We start from the raw sequence: 24,880 nt of genomic DNA on the forward strand, positions 1-24,880 counted from the left end.
TCATGCTTCTGCTACCATGCTTTTCCCACCATGATGGACTATGCACCCTCAAACTGTGAGCCAGAACAAACCCTTCCTTATGTTGTTCTTGTTGGGCATTTTGTCACAGCCATAAGACGAGTGAGGAGCGCAGTCATATTTAATAGTAAGGACAGAGGGAGGACCCAGAACTCGGCTCCCCTCAGATGCTGGTCTCATTCTGGGGATGACAGCGGCAGGACTCCAAGAACAGCAGCACTTCTCTGCCTTCACACACAGAAGCAGGACCAGCGAGTACAGAACAGAATGCAGAAGCTGGTGTGGCCTCTGTGTAGAGAACATTTGACTGAGCTCCATGGAGAAGGCTGTTTTGCTGCATGAGGCTGGATTCCATCCTGCAATGCTGTGGAAGACACATGCACTGCCAACTCCGGCATCAGCACGGCCCATTCAAGCAATCCAAGAGTCTGACTGTTTGTGTTTTTGCTCATTTTGTAAATAGTGAGAGCGTTATTGTGGCTCTTCCTGGATTTATCAATTCTCCAAGAAATTGGATTTTGCCACTTGTAAATCTGGTGGATAAATCTTAGACTTGTGCTTATATTGCCTTGTCTGGGAACCCAAATAAGGAATTTTTGTAACAGGCTAGGGATGTGCTCCAGCGCATGATAGAATGCTTGCCTGACATGCAAAGAGTATTGGATTGGGGGCTAGAGAGACAGCTCAGCAGTTAAAAGCTTTTGTTGCTCTTGCAGAGGACCAGCACTCACATTGGTTATCTTATAACCATCTGTAACTCTGGCACCAAGGGATCAGATGCTCTCTTCTGGCCTCCATGAGTGCAGGTGCTTCCTCCCCCCCCCCCCCCCCCCCCCCCGTCTCTCATACACACACACACACACACACACACACACACACACACACACATTTTGAGATCATGTCTCGAAAATCAAAAAACACAAAGGAGGTTTGTTTCTTGAAAACTTAACAACAAGGAATCAATCAGCCCAATCAATAAATGGACTAATGGAGTGAGCAGACAATTCTCAAATGATGAAATATGTATGGCCAATACAGATAGGAAAAAAAAGTCCAGGCTTATCAGAAGTCACAGAAGTGCAAATTAAACATCCACCATCTGCCTTACCACAGTCAGAATGACAGTCATTCAAATGTCAGGGGCTGGAGGCATGGCTTGGCTGCTTTTGCACTGGTCCTGAGTTCGGTTCTGTGCTCCCAGGTCAAGCAGCTCATCCACCTCCAATGGGAATGCAAACGGGTCCAGCCTATGGAAATCGGTACCACCATTTCTGGGAAATCTGAAATTTGGACAACCATATGACCCTGCTGTACCACTCCTAGGTATTTACCAGAATGACTCAAGTCATTGCATCATGTAAACACACACCAATGTCAGCTGCAGCACTGTTGATTACTGCTAAGTTGTGTAACCAGCCTAGGTGTGCAAAAACAAAGGAACAGATAAGGAAAATGTGGTGCATGTGTTGTACGTGCAATGGAAATTTTTATCTGCTTTGGAATATTTAAAAATGTGTGAGTGTATGTACACATGTATGTGAGGAGTTGGCCTGGAGTTGGCCATATGTTGAGTTACTGTTGAATGTGATCACTCTTGGCTTTTTACATGGGTGCTGGATAGCTGAACCCAGGCCCTCATGCTTATATACAAAGACCCTTTTAACTCACTGAGCCATCTCCAGCACCCCACAATAGATTTTTTTTTTCATCCATAAAAGCAAAGTTATGTCATTCACTAGAAAGTGGATATAACCAGTGATGATCATTAAGTTAATTAAGCCAGTCTCAGACAGATAGGATATTTTTTTTCTTTCATTTGTGGTTCCTAGATCTTATGTGGACAACATAAAATCACAACTTAAAAGAAGAAGGGAGGCTGTCTAGAGAGGATGAGGGACTAATGGGAGGGGGAGGGGTCAGAGAGGAGAGAGGAGGGGAGCTTGGGAGGAAATGCAACCCTTGTGCAAGCCATGCAATATGAAGATGTAGGAGAAATTTGCTTTTTGTTGTTGTTGTTTGTGATACTGGGAGGTCTGAACCCAGGCTTGAGACCTTATGAGTTCCCATCTGTGTGGGTCACAGGGTCACAAAACCTCCCTGACTACAGTTTTCAGAGAGCTCTGTTGATTACAGATATGCACACATAGGATTTCACACTTTTCGTTGACTAATGGATGAGCCTTTGAATCCTAAATCTGCCTCCTGTTTTCGCAGGGGAGTCATGAGGTCAGACGGGGGAAGGCTGTGAGCTCTGAGGACCATTCCTGTGTGTGTGTGTGTGTGTGTGTGTGTGTGTGTGTGTGTGTGTGTGTGTGTTTGTGTGTGTGTGGTTTGAGCCTCCACTGAAAGCCTGAGCTTCATGGAGAGTGCTGTCTGCAGAGCTTTTGGCTGCGCAGGGTGGAGCAGGGCAGAGGGGTTCAGCCTGGGATCTGGGTTTCTGGACCTCTTGGCTTTATGCCGATGATGCTGATATTGGACCACTCCTGACATTGCTGAGCTCTGACTTTCCATCATGGCGTTTGTTTTCCCCAGAACATTGCTAAGATAGAAGCAGTTTCCCCTCTTCTGTTGTCTGTGGAAGACTCCTGGGAAAAGTTATGGACATATGCTGCTTTAAAAAAAAAAAAAAAAAAAAAAAAAAAAAAAGGCTTTGAAAGTTGTATTTTACTTCTTTATTGCACATAATGTGTTGGAGACAGTGTACACAAAAGCCAAGGGGCCATTTGGGAGAGTCAGGTCTCTATGTCTGCCATGTGGGTCTCAGGGATCAAACTTGGCTCTTCAGGCTTGTCAGTGAGTGCCTTTATTTATTGATCCGTCTCACTTACCCATCTCTCCTCTGCTCCCCTCTCCCTCCCCTTCTCACCTCTCCCCTTCCTTCCCCCTCTGCTTCCCCCCTCCTTCCCCTTTTTCCCTCTTCTCCCTCCCTCCCTCTCCCTTCCCCTCGTTCCCTCCCACTCTCTTCTGCTTTTATTATCATTTTACCCAGCACCTTCTTCAAGTGGTGCTTATTATGAAGCTGCTGCTTTTAGAGTGGGTATTTGATTGTCTCCACGTTCTGGAATTCAGGGAGGAATGGCCTTGGTTGTGTGTGACGCAGATGGCTTCAGTGCAGATGCAGAAGCACTGTCCTCTGCTGCATCCCTTTCCTGGTCTTCCTCTTCACAGATTCAGAAATTACTCTTTGTCCTACAATTCTCATGCCCCTTGTTTGAAATGCCTGGGACCAGGTGTATTTCCGTTTTCATAGTTTCTCAGACTTACAGATATTTGTATCCACATTATCAGTTCATTACCCCTAATCTAAAAACTCCCAAAGCAACATGCATTAGGCAGGCTTGGGAGTGCATAACTGTGATCCCTGCACTTGGGAGGTGGGGACCAATCGGGGACTCACTACAGCCATTGTGTGACTTTTCCTGGTGAATAATATCTATTCACCCCAGACAAGGTACCAATAACGGACTAAAGAAAAGATTTCACCCACATCCAGGTTGGTGAACCAGAGTTTATTGAGGTTACATAGGAGCACAGATTAAAGATTCCTGATTGGAGTGTGAGTGAGTGGCTACTCACACTAGTTTGTGTGGCTCAAAGGTAGCTGTGTTCCCAGAGAGCCCACCCCAGAATGGTTGAGTCTAGCTTCCCTGGAGTTCCCTGCCCAACTTTACAAGCAGCTCAACCTGTGTGTGTGTGTGTGTGTGTGTCCCTGGGAAGGAAGTTGTTAAGTTGTTACTGTTTGTATAACCTTGGGGAGGGGCTTTGTGAATTGTGTTACTTTCTCAAGTTCCTGAGACCAGAAGCTTTGAGTATTAAGGAACCTCTGCTCAAGAGGGAACGTTTCATTTCAGAGCAAATAGCAGCTACATGGGAACGGAAGGCAAGCCTGGACTCCTTAGCATCCTTGTGTCAGATACTTTCCATTGCTGTGATCAAACACCATGACCAAGGCACCAAGGCAACTTATAGGGAAAAAAGAAAAAGGTTTATTTGGGCTCATCATTCTAGAGAGTGAGGGTTCATAATGGGGGTAGGGGACAGTGTGGCAACAGGTGGCAGACATGTTGGCTAGAGTTGGGAGCTGCAAGAGTCCATCTTGAACTGGAAACAGAAAGTGTGTTGGGAATGGTTCAAGGCTTTGAAACCTAAAAGCCTACCCTCCATGACAGACTTCTTCCAGCAAGGCCACATTTCCTAAATAGCGCCATCAATAAGTATTATAAAGAAAGAGACTAAATATTCAAATATCTGAGCCTGTGGGAGACATTATCATTTGAACTATCACAACCCTCATTTCAAAACGCAAAAGCCATAACAACAAAACAAACTCTGAATTTTTTTTTTGAGCATCTTCTTGGCATTCCAAAAGTCCCATATCTCAGAGCATTTGGGATTTTCAGATTAGAAATGGCTAGAATTCCTGTCACTCAAAACCTGTGGATTTACATATATGCTAATCAAAATCTACATGCTTTGAGCACAATTGATGAAAACTAGTGTTAGACACAGACACACACACACACACACACACACACACACACACACACACACACCACTTAGCCTCTCTCCCCAGAATTAAAACCATATAGCAAATGTGTTCCTACAAGAACCAGGGGAGGGGTCTGCTCTGGAGCCAGCGACAATGGTGTTGAGCCAACTTGGCACATAGACTAATTGCACACACATGGACACCTGCAGATTTCTCATGTCCAGGTAGAGAGCTTTCTTTACAGCTGTGTCTTCCTAGCCAGGGTCAGTTCTTTAATCTCTTGTATGGTTCTCGAACCAACACGAGGCTAAGTGATACAATTAGCCTGTGTGATACAATTAGCCTGCATGATACATGGTCTTCATCCATCTGCTCCAAGCGAGGCCCGATGACTGCCAACCTCTTCCTCTCTCCATTAGAAATATTCATTTCACCCACACACTTGGTGGATTGGCAGCCGGAGGAAGCCAGAGGCATATGTTTATCACTTGCATACACAGGGTGAGGCGGGAGGGGGCATGTTTGTGCCAGTGTTTGCTTGGCAATGAGAGTGAAACTCAGGCCCGTTCAGGCCTCTTCATCACAGTCAAGTGAAATCTGAAAGCATATTCTCTCTCTCTCTCTCTCTCTCTCTCTCTCTCTCTCTCTCTCTCTCTGGTTTACATTTTTAAAATCAGCATAAATTTTCTTATAACTTCTCCAGACATGTTTGTCATATATACCCTTCTCTCTCCTCTCTCTCTCTCTCTCTCTCTCTCTCTCTCTCTCTCTCTCTCACACACACACACACACACACACACACACACACACAATCTTGTTTCCCTCTCTTCAGTTCCAATAATCTCCATTCTTCCCCCTAAATAGTGCCCCTCCTGCTTTCATGGTGTGTGTGTGTGTGTGTGTGTGTGTGTGTGTGTGTGTGTGTGTGTGTGTGTGTTTGAAAACAGCAGTTCTCATCTGATTATAGTTTATTTCAGTTAACATAATGATCTTCAGTTCCTTCTATTTTCCTGCCAAGGGCAAAATTTTGTTCTTTTTCTTGGCCAAATGAAACTCATCTCTGTGTGTACATACCATGCCTCATTATCCATCCATCCATTGATGGGCATGTTGTCTGGTTCCTTATCTTGGTTATGGTGAGTAGTACCACAGTAAACATGAATGTGTAGGTATCTCTGTGGTGTACTGACTTATCGTCTGTCAAGTGTACACTCGGGAGTGGCATGGCTGGGTTATGTGGTCGTTTTATTTAGGCTTTTTATTTCTACAGTTGCTTTGCTCTGTTCATACCAGCAGCATGCAAGGTTATTTCTACAAACATTTTAACAGTGCATTTTCTTTCTTCTTCTTTTTTTTTTCCTCCTGAGATAATGTCTTGCTACAATAGCCCTGGCTGGATTTAACTCACCATGTAGGCTAGGTTAGCCTTGAACTCACAAAGATCTGCTTACCTCTACCTCCTGAGTGCTGGGATTAAAGGCCTGCCCCACCCTGCCCTGTAAGAGTGCATTCAATTTAAATTTGTATGTGTATGGGTGTTTTGACTGCATGTATTTCTGCATACTGCATGCATACCTGGTGCCTCAGAGAACAGGAGAGCATGTTAGATCACCTGGGATTGGAGTTACAGATGGTTGTGAGTCACCGTGTGCGTGTGGGTGCTGCGAATTGAACCCAGGTCTACTAGAAGAACACCAGTGTTCTTAATCCATGAACCATCTTTACAGTGTCAAGAGTGCCTTTTCCTAAGATGTGCTGGGTGGCAAATGCAGAGACCCAAGTTTTAGATCCTGGCTAAGTAGCTGGAGTGACTTCAGCACATGCAGTCTCCTCATGGAATCTCAATGTTCTCAGCCTCCAAATGAGGATAAAATGAAATAATCTTTGTCGAAAGATTCCAGGAAGTACAAAGTTCATAATACATGTAAGACATGCCATTTGAATAAAACAGCAGTTTGGGAATTTATGGACGGTTTGTTCCAAAGGTACTTGGAGCACATCACAGTGATTCATCACTCCTGGAGTTGAAAAGGCTGCGTGAACAGCTCAGCTAATGGACAAAAATGTACTTCTAGTGTTCCGAGCTTCAGGGGACGCACAACCAGGGAACCCATTACTCATTGTGCCGTCTTCTAGGCCACAATCCAACAGTGCGTGGCCATGTGTTAGCAACGGAATTCTGTCCCCGTCCCTCTTCAAATTCCGTGGCAAGCCCTCGCCATCGATGTGACAGCGTTGTGTGATTATTCTTTGAGACGTGAATAAGCTCCTGTTCTTCTCAGATGGGCATTGACAAAGGATCAAAGAAACAAGCCAATGTAACTGTGGCTCACTGAGCCATGGGATTTTGGGGGGTTGCGACAGGGATGTGGATATGGTGACTTAAGCACAGCTGTATCATTCTGAACCTCTCCCCAAACATGGGTGACAACTCATGAAAACTCCATCCCTTAAACTCCCTGAGCAAGCTGTAGGCAGCTCAGTGGTCAGACTCTCCTCTCCCTGGCAACTGTTAATGCTTCAATAGCCTTGGGGAAGTGTAGTTGGATTTTTTTGTTGGGCTATGAGCTCCAAATAATGGCATGGAGACTTCTTATTAATTATGAAAAGTTGCCCTTAGTTTAGGCTTTCCCAACTAGCTCTTATAACTTAAATTAACCCATTCATATTAATCTATGTTCTGCCATATGACATTACCTTACTCTGACCTGCCCATCCTGTTTCTCCCAGTCTGGCTGGCAACTGCCTTGCTCCTTTCCTGAGTCCTCTCTGTCCCCAGAAGTCCCGCCTCACCTCTTCCTGCCTAGCTATTGGCTGTTCAGCTCTTTATTTCACTAACCACAGCCATACATCTTCATACAGTGTACAAATATCCCACAATAGGGAAGGGCCCTGTGAATACTGTAAGTTTGGGGAACTTCCTCTGATCTGTTGTTGTGTTAGCAGTTTCCTCTGAGATTAAGACTTTCCTTCTTGGAGTCCCTTCACTAAGATACATTTTGTCGGTAGGGAGGGGAACAATAAGGATATTTGAGCTTGGGAAGTAAACAAAGCAAAGTAGCTTCAGGAAGTCCTTGAAACTGACTAGATTCACTCGCTAACCCCACTCCACCAAGCCTGTATATAAACAGTGAGGATGGCTTAGATATAAGCCTATATATAAGCAGTAAGGACACTCTTAGTTAAGCTGAGCTACATGGAAGAATCAGAGACCAGGCAAATTGCCGACAACAGTGGTTCTGAACCTTCTTAATACCATGACCCTTTAATACATTTCCTCATGTTGTGGTGGCCCCCAACCATAAAATTATTTTCATTGCTACTTCATAACCATAATTTTGCTACTGTTATGAATCATAATGTAAATATTTATGTTTTCCTATGGTCTTAGGTGACCCATGTGAAAGGGTCTTTTGCCCCCCAAGGTGTTGCAAACCACAGGTTGAGAACCACTGGCCTAGAAAAATACAGACCAGTGAAACTGCCTGGAGAAGATGCTCTCCTGTAGGCTATGTGTACTTCAGGTCCAGTTTGTGAACTATCATCCACACTGGGGTAGGCTTTGGTGATGCATCTGTCTTTGAGTTATTGCTGTTCCTGTAAGTAACCTCTCACCCACATTCCTGTAATTCACCCAAATAAAACTCATTGGTTCACAAGTTGAACTTTAGTGGTATATGTACTGTCCTTAGTTCTTTATCTGGGGTGAGTAGAATGTTGTTCGTATCTCCCCAGGGATGGTGTCACACAACACTTGTGAGTTTTGTTTACTTTCTGAGTCTTAGCAGAATGGCCTAAATCATAGGAAATAGCAGCAAGACAGATGGAATTTGGAGGCTAGACCCATGGGAATTCAGAAGGTATTGAAGGTGGAGCTAAAAAAACATAGAGGCAGGTGACTTAGTGATAGATGCATGATGAGATGCATGAGGCCCTGGGTTCAATCCCCAGCACTGAAATGTATGCCCACATGCATGCATGCATGCTGATGCTCTCGCTCTTTCTCTCTCTCTCATACTCATGCGCGCGCATGCACGCGCACACACACACACCCCCCCCACACACACACACCACTCACACACGGAGGAGGAAGAGGAGGAGGAGATGGAGGAGGAGGAGGAGACACAAGACTGTATCATATAAAGACATTGCAAAGTCAGCTGTTTGCAAACCAGGAGGGCAGCTGCATTCCTCACTTGATTCTCACTGCTGTTGGGGAGACACCAGATAAAAGCCATGGAAGGAAGGAGGCATTGATAGCCCACAGTTTGAGGATGCAGTCCATCAAGGCAAGAAGGGCATGGCGGTAGGAACATGAGGCAGCTGGTCACATTGAGCCCACAGTCAAGAAACGGACTGGAGATGGATACTGATGTTCATCTAATAATTTTTTTCTTTTTATTTGGTCCAGGACCCCAGCTGTGAAATGGTGCTGCCCTCATTTAGAGTGGGTCTCCCTACCTCAATGAACTCAATGTAGAAACTCAGATGTTTTCAGAGATGATTCTAGACCCCATCAACCTGACAACATTAACTGTTACAATCACCCAGTTTAAGCTAGGCACAGGGGCACACACCTGTCATCTCAGAATTAGGAAGCTGAGCCATGAGGAGCATGAGATTGAATCGAGCCTGGGCTACATACTAAGGAGCTCTGGGTCAGCCTGAGCTGTATTGAGCAACCGTACTTCAAAAACAGTCAGAACCATAAGAAATGAAAACAAGACCCAAATCTGCCAGTGCCTTGGTCTCATACTGGTTGCTTTTTGTCAACTTGATACAAACTGAGAAATATCTGGGAAGAGGGGATATTAATTGTGGAATTGTCTCCATTCTACTGTCCTGTGGGGACTTTTGTTGATTAATGATTGGCATGGGAGGGCCCACTATGGGCAATGCTATCCCATGCAGGTGGTCTTGGGTGCAAGCTGAGCAAGCCACAGAGAGCAAGCAATTAAGCAGCGTTCCTCCATGGTTCTACCTCTGCTCCTGTTTGCCTGCCCTGATCTCCCTCAATAATTGACTGTGACTGTGTAAGCCAAATAAACCCCTTCCCTTGCAAGTTACTCTTGTAAGTTTTTTTTTTTTTTTTTAAATAACAACCACAGAGAAGCAAGCCAAGGCAAGTCTCTATCGCCATGAGATACTAATACCTTGGTTTAAACCAATAATATTCTGATACTGTAGCCCAGGCTGTTCTGTGATACTGTATCACAGAACATTTGATAACACACTATTATCAGGGTAATGTGTAGCCTAGGACCAAAACAAAGACAAGAAGCCAGGTCATGGTAATGGCTTAGATTGATAATGAAAAAGCAAGTTTAAATTTAAATGTTGTAGAAAACCATTGCATAGATGAAACAAGTGATGGTGTTTTAAGTGTCACCCTTGGAGCTATGGTATAGAATGTACTGCATGTGTGCTTGTGCATGCATGTTCATATGTGTGCAGGTGCATGTGCATGTATATGTGTTTGTGTCTGCACATGGAGGCCAGAGGATGACCTCAGGTGGTATTCCTTGGTGCTGTTTACCTTTTGGGATCTTGCCTATTCCACTAGGTTGGCCAGTCAATGAGTCTCAAAGACCCGCCTGTCGGCAACTGTCTAGTGCTGGAGTTGCAAACCTGCACCACGACACCCAACTCTTTTTTAAACACGGTTTCTGGGAATTAAATTCAAGTCCTCATGCTTGTCCAGCAAACATTTTACCAACTGAGCTATCACCACAGCCTGTATTTGAATTTTTATAACTTCATTCAGTATATTAAGGCTAGTGTAACCTTTGGACATCACATCTGGCAAGCTGGGAGGATGCAGGATGGAAATGTCAGAATCACCATCATAATGCAGGTGTCAACAAATGTCAGCAAACATCCTGCTAATATATGAACTGGAGGAGAGATGAGCTGACTGAGCTCATGAAGTAATGCTGGCTGATTCCTACCATGTCACCAGGAGATTTCTGTGTCAGTCTAGACCAGTGGTGTTCCACCTTTCTAATGCTGTGACCCTTTAATACAGTTGCTCATGTTGTGCTGAGCCCCCTGCCCACACCATAGCATTATTTTCGTTGCTACTTCCTAACTGTAATTTTGCTACTGTTAGGAGCTGCAGTGTAAGTATCTGATGTGCAGGATATTGAATATGCAACCCCCAGGGTGTCAGGACCCACAGGTTGAGAACTGCTGACCTAGAGCATGGTGATGTGTTCCACCAGCCCAACATACAGAGTACTCATTGACTTCTTCACAAACTTGCTCTGCTCATTCAGCAGCTCATTTGTGTGCATAATATATATGCTCGCTGGGCACCAGGCTATGTGCAAGACACAAAAGGGTCATTCCTCTTTGCAAGGGCCCTTTTCCTATGTGAATGACCATCAAAGGCTAATAAATATGCTAACAGCCACACTGTTTAATTGAGACTGAGAATTCTGTTGAGATTTCCAGTAAAGCACATGTTGACAGTCTAGATTGACTGGTATTCAAAAAGGATTGCAAGCTAGGCTTACTGCTGCAGGTCTATCATTTCCACTTCTTGGGAGGCTGAGGCAGGAGGATCACACATTCCAGACCTGCCAGGTCTACACAGTAAATTCAAAGCCAGGCTGGACAACTCAGTAAGAATCTGTCTTAGGAAGGGAAACAAAGGCTGGTCATGTGTCCATGGCAGAGGACTTGACCAGAACCCTCCCGTGAAGGGCCAGAGGTATGGCTTCTTGGTAGAGTGCTTGCCTGGTATGCATGTAAAGCCCTAGATTCAATCCCCCAGGAACCCCTCTGTGTGAGTGGGGTCATTTGCAGTTCGTGGTCATCAGGAGGGGTTGGGATAGTTTAAATAAAGAATGCAATGGAGAGGCAAGTTAGACCAGACACTGGAAGTCTGCTAACGAGCCACTTCCTGTGTTTGGACTCTCCCAGGCTGCCTTCCATAAGCAACACCACAACACTAGTGAGTGCTGGTCAAGTGAGGATCGTGTTTGCATGCTGGAAGACTCATTCTGTAGATCACTTAGGGAGCTGAGGGCAATCACTTGAGCAAGAGACGAGATGCCCTGAGCTTCTCCAAGTGGTAGCACAAGTGGAGAAGAGGGAGTGTGTCAAGAGACTTGTTGGGGTTGGAGAAATGGCTCAGCAGTTAAGAGAGCTTGCTGCTCTCCCAGAGGACCCAGGTTCGGTTCCTAGCTCCCTGATTGGACAATTCATAATCACTTTTAACTCTAGATCTGAGGTTTCCGATGTCCTCTTCTGGTCTCCTCAGGCACTGAACTTACACACACAAACACACACACACACACACACACACACACACACACACACACACACACCAAAAACAAACAATCAAATGAAAAAGCAAGAATGGAAAGACATAAACATGCTGACATCTGGTCCTTCTTGACACATGCTCATAATTCCATCATTTTGCAGCAGGAGGATTGCTATGAGCTGGAGACTAGCCTAGGCAACATAGTGAGTTCCAGGCCAGCATGGGCTATAGAGAGACTCTGTCTAACAACAAACAACAACAACAACAACAACAACAACAACAACAACACAAAACAAAAAAGACCATCAACAAAGCAAACCAGAAACAAGACAAAATACACCAACATAAAAGTGTCCTTTTAGACAGGGGATGTAGTGGTAGAGGCCCTGGGTTCAATCCCCAATACCCAAAAGAATGAATGGCCATTTGAGTTGAGTAGAGAGTTTTAAAATATTTTGCCATGTGCGCACATGCGTGGAGAAAGTGGATCTGAATATGACACTCGTGTATGTTCAGTCCGTGTATTAAAGTGCCGTTTGCTGCTGTGTGTATAATAGGCTCTTGTCAATTGAATTAATTATCACTGTTGTTGGTATCCAGAATGTTGCTAAACTCTCTGGCGGCAATATTTCCCGACTCACTTTTCTGTGTCTTTGTCTCTCCAGCTTAATTATCAGAGCTATTCCTTCTACTTCATAGCTAAGGCAGTAAGCCCCATTTTTGGCGTATGATCCATATTTACCCCGATCTGTTTTTGTTTTGTGTTTCTGAGGCAGAGTCTCATTGTATTCCAGGCTGCCTTCAAACTTGCTGAATAGCCAAGGATGACCTTGAACTCCTGATCCTCCTACCTCTTCTTACTGGGTGCCAGCAGTACAGGCACACATCGCCGTGGCTGGTCTATGCAGTGCTAGGGATGAAACCCAGGGCTTTGGACATGCCAGAAAAACACTCCACCAACTGAGTTCCACTGGCTTTACTGCAATTATTATTCTGGCTTCTGGGAAAAAAAAATAGGCTTCTCCACATAAAATAGTGGAAATTGGCCAGGAATAAATGTGGAATTTTTGCTATTATGCACACAGCTGTGATTTCCATGGTCTACCTCTTTCCAAATGCTTTAATGTATGTGGGATCTGTCCAGAACTCAGACTGATGGGGAAGCTGAGTCTCTCTTAAAGAAACCCCTCTAATCTGTGGAATCCAATGGAATTCTTGAACTTGGCATGCTTGGCTTACTGACTAAGCATGTAAGTATGTGAATGTGTGTGTGTGTTTGTTTGGGTGTGGGTGTGTGTGTGCGCACATGTATGAGAGTGTGTGGAAGTATGTATATATGCATGTGTGCTTATATAGAGGAGTGTGTGAATATATTTGTGTGGGGAGAGTGTGTATGCATGCATGCATGTGTTTATGTATAAATATGTTTGTGTATTTATGATCTGAGTGTATACAAATGTTTTTAATCTTGTGTGTGTGTGTGTGTGTGTGTGTGTGTGTGTGTGTGTGCATGTGTTTGTGTACACACTCTATTCCAGCCGAGTAACTTAGTGACCTGCCAGGGCACTTGCTGTGGCCTCTAGTCTGGAATCTGTGTGTGCTCTAAGTCTCATTCCTATTTCTGGAGGAGTAATGCTGACTACCGTAAACACGGGAGTTTAAACTGCAGCCCCCAAGAAAACAATGTCCTCGACTGTGTGGAGGGAGGTGATGATTTACACTCTGGGCTGTTTGTTTTTGCTGCCACGCTAGAGCTGCAGTAGCTCATTTGGAATCTATGTGGACTGGGAGGATTTATCTTTAGCGGAGGAACTGTGAAGCTGGTGGACCTCACAGGATTTCTGGACCCTGTGGGATAGATGGACCCAATCCATCACATATGTGAAAGTAGTCCCAGAGGACTGGGGAGTCTGCTTGGTGGGTAGAGTACTTATCTAGCACGCACAAGGCCTGGGTTCCACCCCAGCACCACATGAACCCAGTGTAATAGAGTGCATCTGTGATTCCAAAACCCAGAAATGGACACAGGAGGCAAAAGGTCACTGTCATCTTTTATGATATGGTGAGTTCAAGGCCAGCTTGGGGGACATGGGAACTTGCCTTAAAAGTAAGGTAGTTCCTGATCTCAATAGAAAGGAATTCTTTCCTTCCCTCCTCCCTCCTTCCCTCCTTCTTTCCTTCTTTCCTTCTTTTCTTCCTTCCTTCCTTCCTTCCTTCCTTCCTTCCTTCCTTCCTCCCTCCCTCCCTCCCTCTGCCCCTCCCTCCTTCTGTCTCTGCCTCCCTCTCCCTCTCCCTCCCTCCCTCTTTTCCTTTCTTTCTTGTGTTTTCTTTGTGTAGCCTGGCTGTCCTGGAACTTGCTCTGTAAACCAGGCTGGCCTTAGCGATCATCCTGTGTCTGCCTCTCAAGTGCTGTTTTATGATCTGAGTGTACACAAATGTTTTTAATTCCCTGCCTGTTTTTTTCCCCCTTTCTTTCCCCCTAATATTTCAAAAGTTTGAAGAGTTTAGTGTTGTTTTTACTGCTTCATGTTTGGTAAATATCCGAAAAAAAGAAATATCTTGGGCTGGTGAGATGGCCCAAGAGGTAGAAGCACTGGCTTGGGTTCCGTCTATAGGATTCCCATGGGAGAAGAAAATTGACTACCGACAATGGTCCTCTGTCCCTCATATGTGCTCCATGCCACAGGCATGACACACATACAAACTAAAGAGAGAAATGTAACAAAAAGTTTAAAAAGAAATCCTTTCAAGCCTCACCTCTCTGCAAACATGTGAATTTCTTTCCACTGATCACACTTATTGTGTTTGCATGGCTATGATCAAAATATCTGCAAAACCAACCTAAGACAGGGAAGATTTGTTTGGGTACCTGAGTTCAGAGGTTACAGGGCACGGCTACTTAGTCCCATGTGCATGCGTGTGTAGTCCTATTGTGGTGGTGGGAGCGTGAGGTGGAGTGTCTTACTTTCTTTTTAACAGGAAACAGATCACAAGAGGTCCTCAAATCAGTTACAACCTTCAAAGGCATGCCTAAAGTGACTTCCTGAAGCCAAGCCCCACTTCCTGGAGTTTCTAGAACCATCTGAAACAGCACTCCCAGCTGGGAGCCAAGCAGTTAACACCAGCAATCCTCCTCCCTCAGCTCACCATGGGGCTGGGGTTGCAGGTTCATGTGCAGTCATGCCTGGCTTTTTTACCTGGGTACAAGGATCTGAACTCAGGTCCTCTGGCTTGCACAAGAAGCATTCTAGCCTACAGACTCACCTCCCCAGCTCTATTTCTCTCTTCTGAAAAAAAAAAAAAACAAAACTATAATTTTCTTACCTTTTCATGATTCTAGGTTAGTTTTACTACCCTTTATTGTCTTCTAGACTTAAGTAGCAACAGTAACGAAAACCAATAGAGCCTGGAGAAACGGCTTGGTGGTTAAGAACATGAATTGCTCTTTTATGGGTCCTAAGTTTGGGTTCCAGTACTTATGATGGGTGGCTCACAACTGTCTATAACTTCAGCTCCAGGTATCAGGTATCTGATGGTCTCTGCTGGTCCCCACAGGTACCTGCACTTTTATGCACATACCCACACAGATACACATACTTAACAATTGAAGGGATGCTGGATAGATAGCTCAGACAGTAAAGGCACTTGCCACCGACCTGATGAGCTGAGTTCAGTCCCTAAGACCCATATGATAGAAGAAAAGAACAAATTGTCACAAGTTATCCTATGGCTTATTGGACACACCTACACACACACACACACACCTACACACACACACACACCTACACACACACACACCTACACACACACACACACACACCTACACACACACACACCTACACACACACACACACCTACACACACACACACACACCTACACACACACACCTACACACACACACACACCTACACACACACACCTACACACACACACACACCTACACACACACACCTACACACACACACACACACCTACACACACACACACCTACACACACACACACCTACACACACACACCTACACACACACACACACCTACACCTACACACACACACACACCTACACACACACACACACCTACACACACACACACCTACACACACACACACCTACACACACACACACACCTACACACACACACACACCTACACACACACACACCTACACACACACACACACACACACACACACAAATGCATTTTTTAAAAAAGAAGAAGAAATTGGACTTAGAGTGCAGCTCAGTACAAGTATGATTTGCCAGCTAACAAGCACAAGGCTCTGAGTTCAAATCCCATCACCCTTCCAAGAGAGGGTGTATAGTATTGCATTTTCCTACTGTTCCATCTCCCAATTAGGAGACTCATCTTCATTACCAGTTTATGTAGGTTGCATTTTATTTTCCTTAGCAAAATGTCCTTATAGTCTTACTGGTTATTGCTGGAGCAGATGCAATATTGTTGCTGTTATAAATAGGTTCCCTGCAATATTATATATTCTGGGTAGTTATTGTGGGAATAAAAAGCCCTTGTTAATACAAGATCGTTACTTCTTCCACCCAGGCATCCTCAATGAGAGGCAGCCTTGATTCCTACTTCTTTTCTTTATCACCCTGGGGACACTTCCTTCCCCGACAGGGCTGTCGTTAGAGACTCTAATGCCCTTTTTGCAACACCCAGCTGGCCTTTTTCAAGCTTGATTTCTCTGTGACATTCATTAGTGTCTGTCCTCTTCTTTATGAATATAGATTCATTATTATATTCACTCTTCTTTTAGATGACTTCTCAGGGCTAGTTAGTGTGTGTGTGTGTGTGTGTGTGTGTGTGTGTGTGTGTGTGCATGTTACTCTGTGTACATGAGTGTAAATGTGTGGGAAAAACAGAGGTCAAAATCAGATGCTTTTATAGAGACAAGGTCTCATTAGCTGGAAACTGGCTAAAAAGTCCAGGCTGACTTGCCAGTGAGCCCCAGCGATCTGCCTCCTCAATGCTGGGGTTATAGGTGTGTTCCACTGTGCCTGGCCTTATAAATGAGTGTTCTAGGGAGCAAGCTCAGGTCCTTGTGCTATATGTGCTTTATGAAAAGAGCAAGGGGCCCTTTTGGAAAAGAAGCATTTCTAGGTGCATTGGTTTATATTAAGGGTCAACTTGACAAGATCTGGAATCACCTAGGAGACACACCTCTGGGCATGTCTGTGATGAGGTTTCTAGGTTGGATTAATTAAGGAGGAAAGACCCACCCTAATGTGGGTAGTGCCATCCATCCCATGGGATGAAGTCCCAGACAGAATAGAATGGAGAAAGTGAGCTGAGCACCAGCATACATCTCCCCCGGTCTCCTGTGGATGTCATGTGACCAGCTGCCTCACACTCTGGCCACTGTGCCTTGACCTCCTGGTAGAGTGTACTCTCAGACTGGAAGTCAAAATAAACCCTTCCTTCTTGACTTGCATTCATCCGGGATTTTGTCACAGCAATGAGGAAGAAACTAATACAGTGAGGTCATCTCAATAGACCCCAGTGGCAACGTTCTCAGGCAAAGACTACTTCAGCCATCATCCATGTTCTTGAACCCTTATTTGTCTTTGCTGGTGTTTTCTGGGAATTTGCTAAGTAAACACATTGAAATGCTGAGGAAATTTGTGCTGCCTTGTTGTATCTCTCTGGCAGATGAAATTGGGGGGAAAATGGGAACACATGGACCACAAAATATATAATTCATAGTTGTCACATTGTGCTGGGAGGCATGGTGGTTTGGTTTTGGTTTTGTTTTGTTTTGTTTTGTTTTCCTGTGAGGTTGCTAAGTGGAAGTCTTTCATATGGGGAAGCAACCATGCAACAAGGTTGGGGGGAACACTGTGTTCAGAACCAAATTCCCTGCATGCCCTTGGTAGAATGGGCATGCTTTCTTAATCTTTATTTTTATGTTATTTGGCATGTATTGTGTGTGCATGTGGTTGCATGTGAAGGCCAGAGGTCAGCCTCGGTCATTATTCCCGAGGTGCTATTCACCTTGATTTCTGAGATAGAGTCTCTTACTGAGGCCTGGAGTGTACCAATTTGGCTAGGCTGTCTCGTCAGTGAGCCATACCCCCAGCTCCTCACCAGGGGATTCTAGGTAAGGGCTCTACCACTGAGCCACACCCCAGCCCCTCACTGGGGGATTCTAGGCAGGGGCTCTACCACTGAGCCACACCCCAGCCCCTCACTGGGGGATTCTAGGCAGGTGCTCTACCACTGAGCCACACCCCAGCCCCTCACTGGGGGATTCTAGGCAGGGGCTCTACCACTGAGCCACACCCCAGCCCCTCACTGGGGGGTTCTGGGCAGGTGCTCTACCACTGAGCCACACCCCAACCCCTTACTGGGGGATTCTAGGCAAGTGCTCTACCACTGAGCCACACCCCAGCCCCTCACTGGGGGATTCTAGGCAGGTGCTCTACCACTGAGCCACACCCCAGCCCCTCACTGGGGGATTCTAGACAGGGGCTCTACCACTGAGCCACACCCCAGCCCCTCACTGGGGGATTCTAGGCAGGGGCTCCAGCATTGAGATAAACCCCCAGCCCCTTATTGACAGATTATATACGAGTACCCTACAATTGAACCAGACACCAGCCCAGGCTTTTGGAACAACAACAACAACAATCATCTTCATCATCATCATCATCATCATCATCATCATCCTCCATGCTTCCTTTCTAAGTGCCTTTTTCTAAGGGAATCCTGATTTTTATAGATATCTCTGTTTCAATTTTATTTCTCTAGGGGACTTGCAGTCTCCTGTTCTGTACACCAGCCTTTAGTTAATGATCAAGCCACCTCTCCTGTCTCAGCAGACTGTCTCCATTCTCCCTTTAACTCATCTCAGGAATTTCCTGTTCCAGAAGCTTGGCTCTTTATGCATTTTATGCATTTTAAAACAGCTTTTCTGAGTGTTTCTGTGCTTCCCTGGAAAGTTTTTAGGTGTGCCCTTACATTTTGTCTTGTTAGAAACAGAATGGCTCATCACAAGAGGGCTATGTGTTTATGGATTTGTGGGGGTGCTTTATAGATCCTGTAGTATTCAGCTATTGAAAGCATCCTGTGATCCCAGTGCTCAGGAGACCATGTGGCCATGCTGCACCCAAAGAGCCTTACTTCATATATACACATATATATATTATATATTCATACATATACATCTGTACATATATGTGCACATATATACACATGTATGTATGTAATCATCTCTATCATTTGTCATCAATCTATCTATATCTCTATATAGCACCTAATCTCTTGTTGATCATGTATCTGTATTTGTATTTCTATATTATTTATCTGTCTACCTGTCAATCACATATTTATCTACCTTTTGTCTGTCATCTATTTATCTTTTGCTTGTCAACCATCTGTGTATTTATCATCTGTCATCTATCACCTATTTGCCTATTTATCTATTATGTCATATTTATCTATCATCTATGTCTTGTTTATCCACCATACATCTATATGTCCTTCATCCAAATAGCAATTATCTATCTATCTATCTATCTATCTATCTATCTGTCAGCCTATTTATCATCTTTCATATCTATCAACTACCATCTATCATGTCTATAAATCATATATCAATGTGTCTGTCAACTAGACAGGCATCATCTACCTGTCTGTCTATATGCTCTATGTGGTATAGTATGTGTACCACCACACATGGCCACTTTATTCTTTTTATTGCCTAGTACACCACTGTATGCCAACATTACATTTTGCTTACATTTGGGTAACATGCTATGAGCCATTGGTTTGAGTTTTGTGTGATTATCCATTTTTATTTTGCTTTGACATACACCCAGGGGTTGAGTTCCTTGGTCTTATGGTCAACTGTGTTTGACATGTTGAAGAATTGCTAAAGCCTTTTCCGTTTTCCATTCCTCTAGTAGTGCTCTATCACTAGTGATTTGGTTTGATTTATATTTCTGAGCCATGGAACAGTGTAGTTCAGGCTGGCTTTGAAGTCACACTCCTCCCATCTCCACTTCCTGAGTGATGGGATTCCATGTGCACACTGCCTTGCCTTGCCACCACATGATTTCAAAATGGAACAAAAGTGCTTGTGTTTGACTGAGGACATTGTTTGAGCAGGGCGAAGCAGGTGCTATTTGGGCCTTTTTTCAACATCTAAGTGGACCATGAGGCTAAAGACAAAGATGTAGGCAAGAAGTGAGCATCTCAGCTGATGGCGTCTCTGCTGGGATGGGCGCTAAGAGCTGAGAGCCCAAGTATGAGAAGAACACACTAAACCATGGGAACCATCCACATGTTGCACAATGTGGCCCTGGGTTGAGCCAAGCTGCTTTTGATTATTTTGTGTTACACAAATGCGTTCCCATCTGTAGCAATGCCTGGAACAGATGGTGCACCTTGGTGTTTTGTGATGCTGAATCTCACATGACCCATGAGGAATTGTTGGCTTTGACTTCCCCAGCGATGTGAAGTTTGGGTCCACTTGGGATCCATAGCTGCCTAGTCTTTTACAAGTTTTGTTTTGGTTTTTGTTTTTCAAGACAGGGTTACTCTGTGTAGCTTTGCACCTTTCCTGGAACTCACTTGGTAGCCCAGGGTGGCCTTGAACTCCCAGAGATCCGCTTGCCTCTGCCTCCCGAGTGCTGGGATTAAAGGCATGTGCCACCACCACCTGGCAGTTGCCTACTCTTAAAGCCAAGGAACACAGTGATTTATATTCATGCTGTCCATAGTGGAAATGAAGGGCTGGGGTTGTGACTCAGTGGGAAAGTACTTCTGTAGAATCACATGGTGAAGGACAAGGGACCTAGACCAGCAGTAGAGTGCTTGCCTAGAATTCTCCAGAAAGAAATTGAGTATGTGATTCGGTGATTAAAAACAAAAACAAAAACAAAAAAAAACAAAAACAAAAACAAAAACAAAAAACAAAAACAAAAACAAAAACCCATTGTATAGTGTGTCAAAGGCCCTGGTTCAATTCCTGGGACTCCAGAGTGTGTGCACGTGCGTGTACATTAAGTGGCTTGTCCATTGAGCCATAAGCACAAATTTTCCTAGCTAAGTAATTCAACCTCTCACACCTCTGCCATCTTGACTTACCCCTCAAGGTCTTTATGGAATACTGTGACAATGGATGGGGACCTACTATCCTGAGGGCAGCGGTGCCCAGAGAGTGTTGCCGTGGACGGCTCCTTCTTGTATTGTTGGTTATCATGCTTACGGGCTTTTTTCTCTTCTCCATGATTTATCCTCAGATACTGTGTGTTTCCCTTTGCCATTGAGATGGAACTTAAATAAAACCACTAGGCGAAGAGTCATGTCAAGTCCTGGCTTGTGCTTTTAGCTCATGTTGAAATCAATCTATTCTTTCCTAGTTCAACTGCAGCAATACTCCCCAACCCGCCCACCCCCATGCACCCATCCATCTGCAGCCTGGTGGTTCCTGATATGTATTAGGTCTATGAGATGCCTGGAACCTTCTCCTTCCTGCAGACCTAATCTGGCTGGGATGGTCCCAAAGAAATGTGATCATGCCCCACATTCATCCCATTTCTTGGGTTCTTCTTGGTTTGTTTTCTCCAGGTCTTGGTGGTCTTTGTTTCCATGTGTGTCCAAAAGAAGAGTGAGGCTCCCAGTAGATATTCAGATGTGAACCCTAGAGCCCAGCATAGCCTGGGCCTTTCTCTGCATGGAAATATCTCCACTACCACATGAACTGGATACTTGAGATGCAGCCCTGTAATAACAGCACATGGGAGGTGGAGGCAGGAAGATCAGGAGTTCAAGGTCATCCTCAGCTACATAATGAGTTCAAAGCCAGCCCAGGCTGCATCAGACCTTGCCTCTGGATACAGGATGTGTAAACTGAGGTCATATTTTTTCCTGTGCTAAGATGTTGTAAAATCTCAATTGTAGCTCTATGGGAGGTTGTATGATGTATCTAGGGGAGGTATTTTAGAATAACTCATTCTCTTTCTTCTTTTTAGGGTTATCCAAGTCCCTTGGGCTCATCGAAGGGTATGGTGGGCGGGGTAAAGGGGGCCTTCCTGCCACCCTTTCCCCCTCTGAAGAAGAAAAAGCCAAAGGACCTCATGAGAAGTATGGCTACAATTCCTACCTCAGTGAAAAGATCTCCTTGGATCGGTCTATTCCAGACTATCGGCCCACTAAGTAAGTTACAGCTGAGCCCTGACAAGGAGCTGGCTAGCTTTGACTTATTCTGTGATACTTTCTCATCTGTTTGTAACCACAGAGGGATCTTTTATTTTGCTCTGTCTCTGCTGTAATCAGTCAATCAAGAACTTTTGTTGCTTAGGAAATATTAGCTAATTAAAAAAGTTAAGGGGCTGGAGAGATGGCTCAGAGGTTAAGAGCACTGCTTGCTCTTCCAAAGGTCCTGAGTTCAATTCCCAGCAACCACATGGTGGCTCACAACCATCTGTAATGAGATCTGGTGCCATCTTCTGGCCTGCAGGGATATGTGCAGACAGAACATGGTATACATAATAAATAAATAAATAAATCTTTTTTTAAAAAAAGTTAAGGGCTGGTCATGTGGCTCAAATTGTATCGTGCTTGCCTAGCATGGGTTCTAGAATGAAGCCCTAGGTGCCATCCCAGACTCCACAGGAGTGGTGGCGCACCCTTGCCCCTCAATTCCAGCACTGCAGGAGTGGAGGAACTCAGGACTGAGGTAGGAAGCCAGCCTGGCCTAAGTAGTTAGTTTGAGATCAGCCTGGGCTACATGATGTCATCTCAGAAAATAGAAAGTATAACTGTTATAAAAGTAATTTAAAAGCATAAAGATTCTCAATATGAAAGTTTTTAAATTTAAAATATCACCATAGTATCCTAACTTAAACATGGCAACTGTTTTAATTGCCTATTAATATCTATTTTAATTTAGATATTTTTAGTTTTAATATCTATTAATTATCTTTTATTTATCCATTATCTATTTGTCTGTCTATCTATCTGTCTGTCTGTCTACCTATCTATACCTGTCATCTACCTGTTCCATCATCTATCTGTTGAACCTCATTTTATGTATTTATTGGTTTTGAAGACAATGTCTTATTGTATGTAGCTCAGGCTAGCTCAAATTGATTATGCAGCCCAAGTTGGCCTCAAACTCATGATCAATCCTGCCTTAGCTCTCCCTCCCCAGATGTTGGGATTACATACATGAGCCACTGTGCCTAGCATATTGATAATACTATAGACTATCATGTACCAATATATGACCACATTAAAATATTACCATTGAGTCTGTTTTCTATAGATTATGAGCCATTGATGTATCAGGTTTCTTTTTATTTGACATTCTCTCACAAGCACATATGTAAGTGTTTGTGTTCCTGTGTGTACACGTATGTATGTAGGGGGGTGTACAGGCAGGTGTGCATGCAGATGCAGAGGACAGAGGTACATGTCAGCTGTTTTCTCCTATCTCTCTCCACTTTAGTTTCTGAGGTAGAGCCTCGTACTGAAGGTGAAGCTTGCTGATTCAGCTGGGCTAGCTGACCAGCCTGGGAGATCCTCCTGCCTCTGTCTTCCCAGAGCTAGGGTTACAAGGTTATGCTGCCAACCTTGGCATGTTCATGGGGCTAGGGGTCAAACTCAAGTCTTCATGGTTTCACAGCAAGCTTTTCACCCTCTAAGCCATCTCTTCAGCCCCACAAGCTTTTGATAGAACACATTATGGTCATTTTGTCCATAATTGGAAATTTAGAGTATTTTTGATGTTGTATTGTGCGTGATACTGTTGTGTGTAATCTTTTCTCATTTGTGTCTATGTAGTGATCTAGTGCTTACTTCCAAGCTTTGAATCCAAAGGAAATATGCTGGAGGCTCTACATCAGTGGTTCTCAGTCTTCCTAATGCTGTGACCCCCAACCATAAAATTATTTTCGTTGCTACTTCATTACTGTGATTTTGCTACTGTTATGACTCATAATGTAAACATCTGTGTTTTCAGATGGTCTTTGAAAGGATCATTCCACCTCCAAAGGAGTCGTAACTCACAGATTGAGAACCACTTCTCTAGGTCGATATTGTAGCATTATCTTTCAAAGAATTTTAGCAGTTCCTTTTTTGTTGTTATTGGGTCTTTTATTATGCTTGAGAACTTCATACATGTAGACAACAAAATATGGCCATATCTATCACCATTCCCAAACCCCCTATCACTCTCTTCATCATGTCCCCAACACTGTATCTTCTACTTATAAGCATGCGGGTGTGGGGACACCCACTGGACCACAGGTAACCTACCAGTCCATGTACCCAAAGAAGAGTGACCTTCGCTGCCACCACATTCCAAAAGCTCCTCCACCGAGGGTGGGGGTTGGCACCCCTCCCCTGTCCAAACTGGAGCTTTGAAAGTCTCTATTTACTATGTAAGAGCTCACTCTGATTTCTCAAATCTCCATTTTCTTTAGATTTTCAGTGTCTCCTTTTTATTCCCATTTAAAATGTGCCCTCGCTTGCAGTAGATTATTTCTTTTTTTTTCAAATGGGTTTTGTGCAAATCAGTTAAGTATCCTGGTTACTGAGAAAAATAAATTCAAGATAAAGAAAATTATCTTAAATGGATTTAAAATTACAGCATTAGCTGAGAAACCCGTTAAATCTCTCTCTCTGCCTAATAAGCATACATTCATTTTGAATCACTAGGAAAAATATACATCACCCCCATTGCATGCTATTTTGTCTTCCTGGACTTGTGTTCTCAAAAAACATCTGGCGGTTTTCACTTCCTGGTGCTTTCTGATTAGCCTTTCTTATTTCCATGTTGGCAAATAAACACAGCCCTGTTTTTCGCTCTCTAATGAGGCTGGAAGGGCCTCCAACATGCAGTGTATTAGAAATGGCTCAACTGAACAGAGGCAAATGAGCATCTATTATGCACCAAGTGAATGCTGCACCTTGGAGATGGATTCTTGCAAGGGTCATAGTCCTGGTCTACTCATGTCTTGTCTGTGGAGGGAACCAAGCAAGCAAGGACATCCTTCCAGTGCAATGTGACCTCTATGGTGTAAGACCCATCCTTAGTGCATGGTGACCAATGTGGTGTGAGACCCTTTTGTGCAACTGTT

The 24,880-nt window shown here is 44.2% G+C and overlaps 1 protein-coding gene across 1 annotated transcript in view; it reads left to right on the top strand.

Annotated features, from left to right (window-relative positions):
• Galnt17 (polypeptide N-acetylgalactosaminyltransferase 17) overlaps window positions 1-24,880 on the top strand; it is a 441,501-nt gene that overhangs the window by 144,215 nt on the left and 272,406 nt on the right. Inside the window, exon 2 of the mRNA XM_036171972.1 lies at window positions 21,770-21,953. Coding sequence (XP_036027865.1) covers window positions 21,770-21,953 — 184 coding nt within the window. The remainder of the gene's footprint in view (window positions 1-21,769; window positions 21,954-24,880) is intronic.

The sequence above is a fragment of the Onychomys torridus genome, chromosome 22 (assembly GCF_903995425.1).
Source record: "Onychomys torridus chromosome 22, mOncTor1.1, whole genome shotgun sequence".
Classification (NCBI taxonomy): domain Eukaryota; kingdom Metazoa; phylum Chordata; class Mammalia; order Rodentia; family Cricetidae; genus Onychomys; species Onychomys torridus.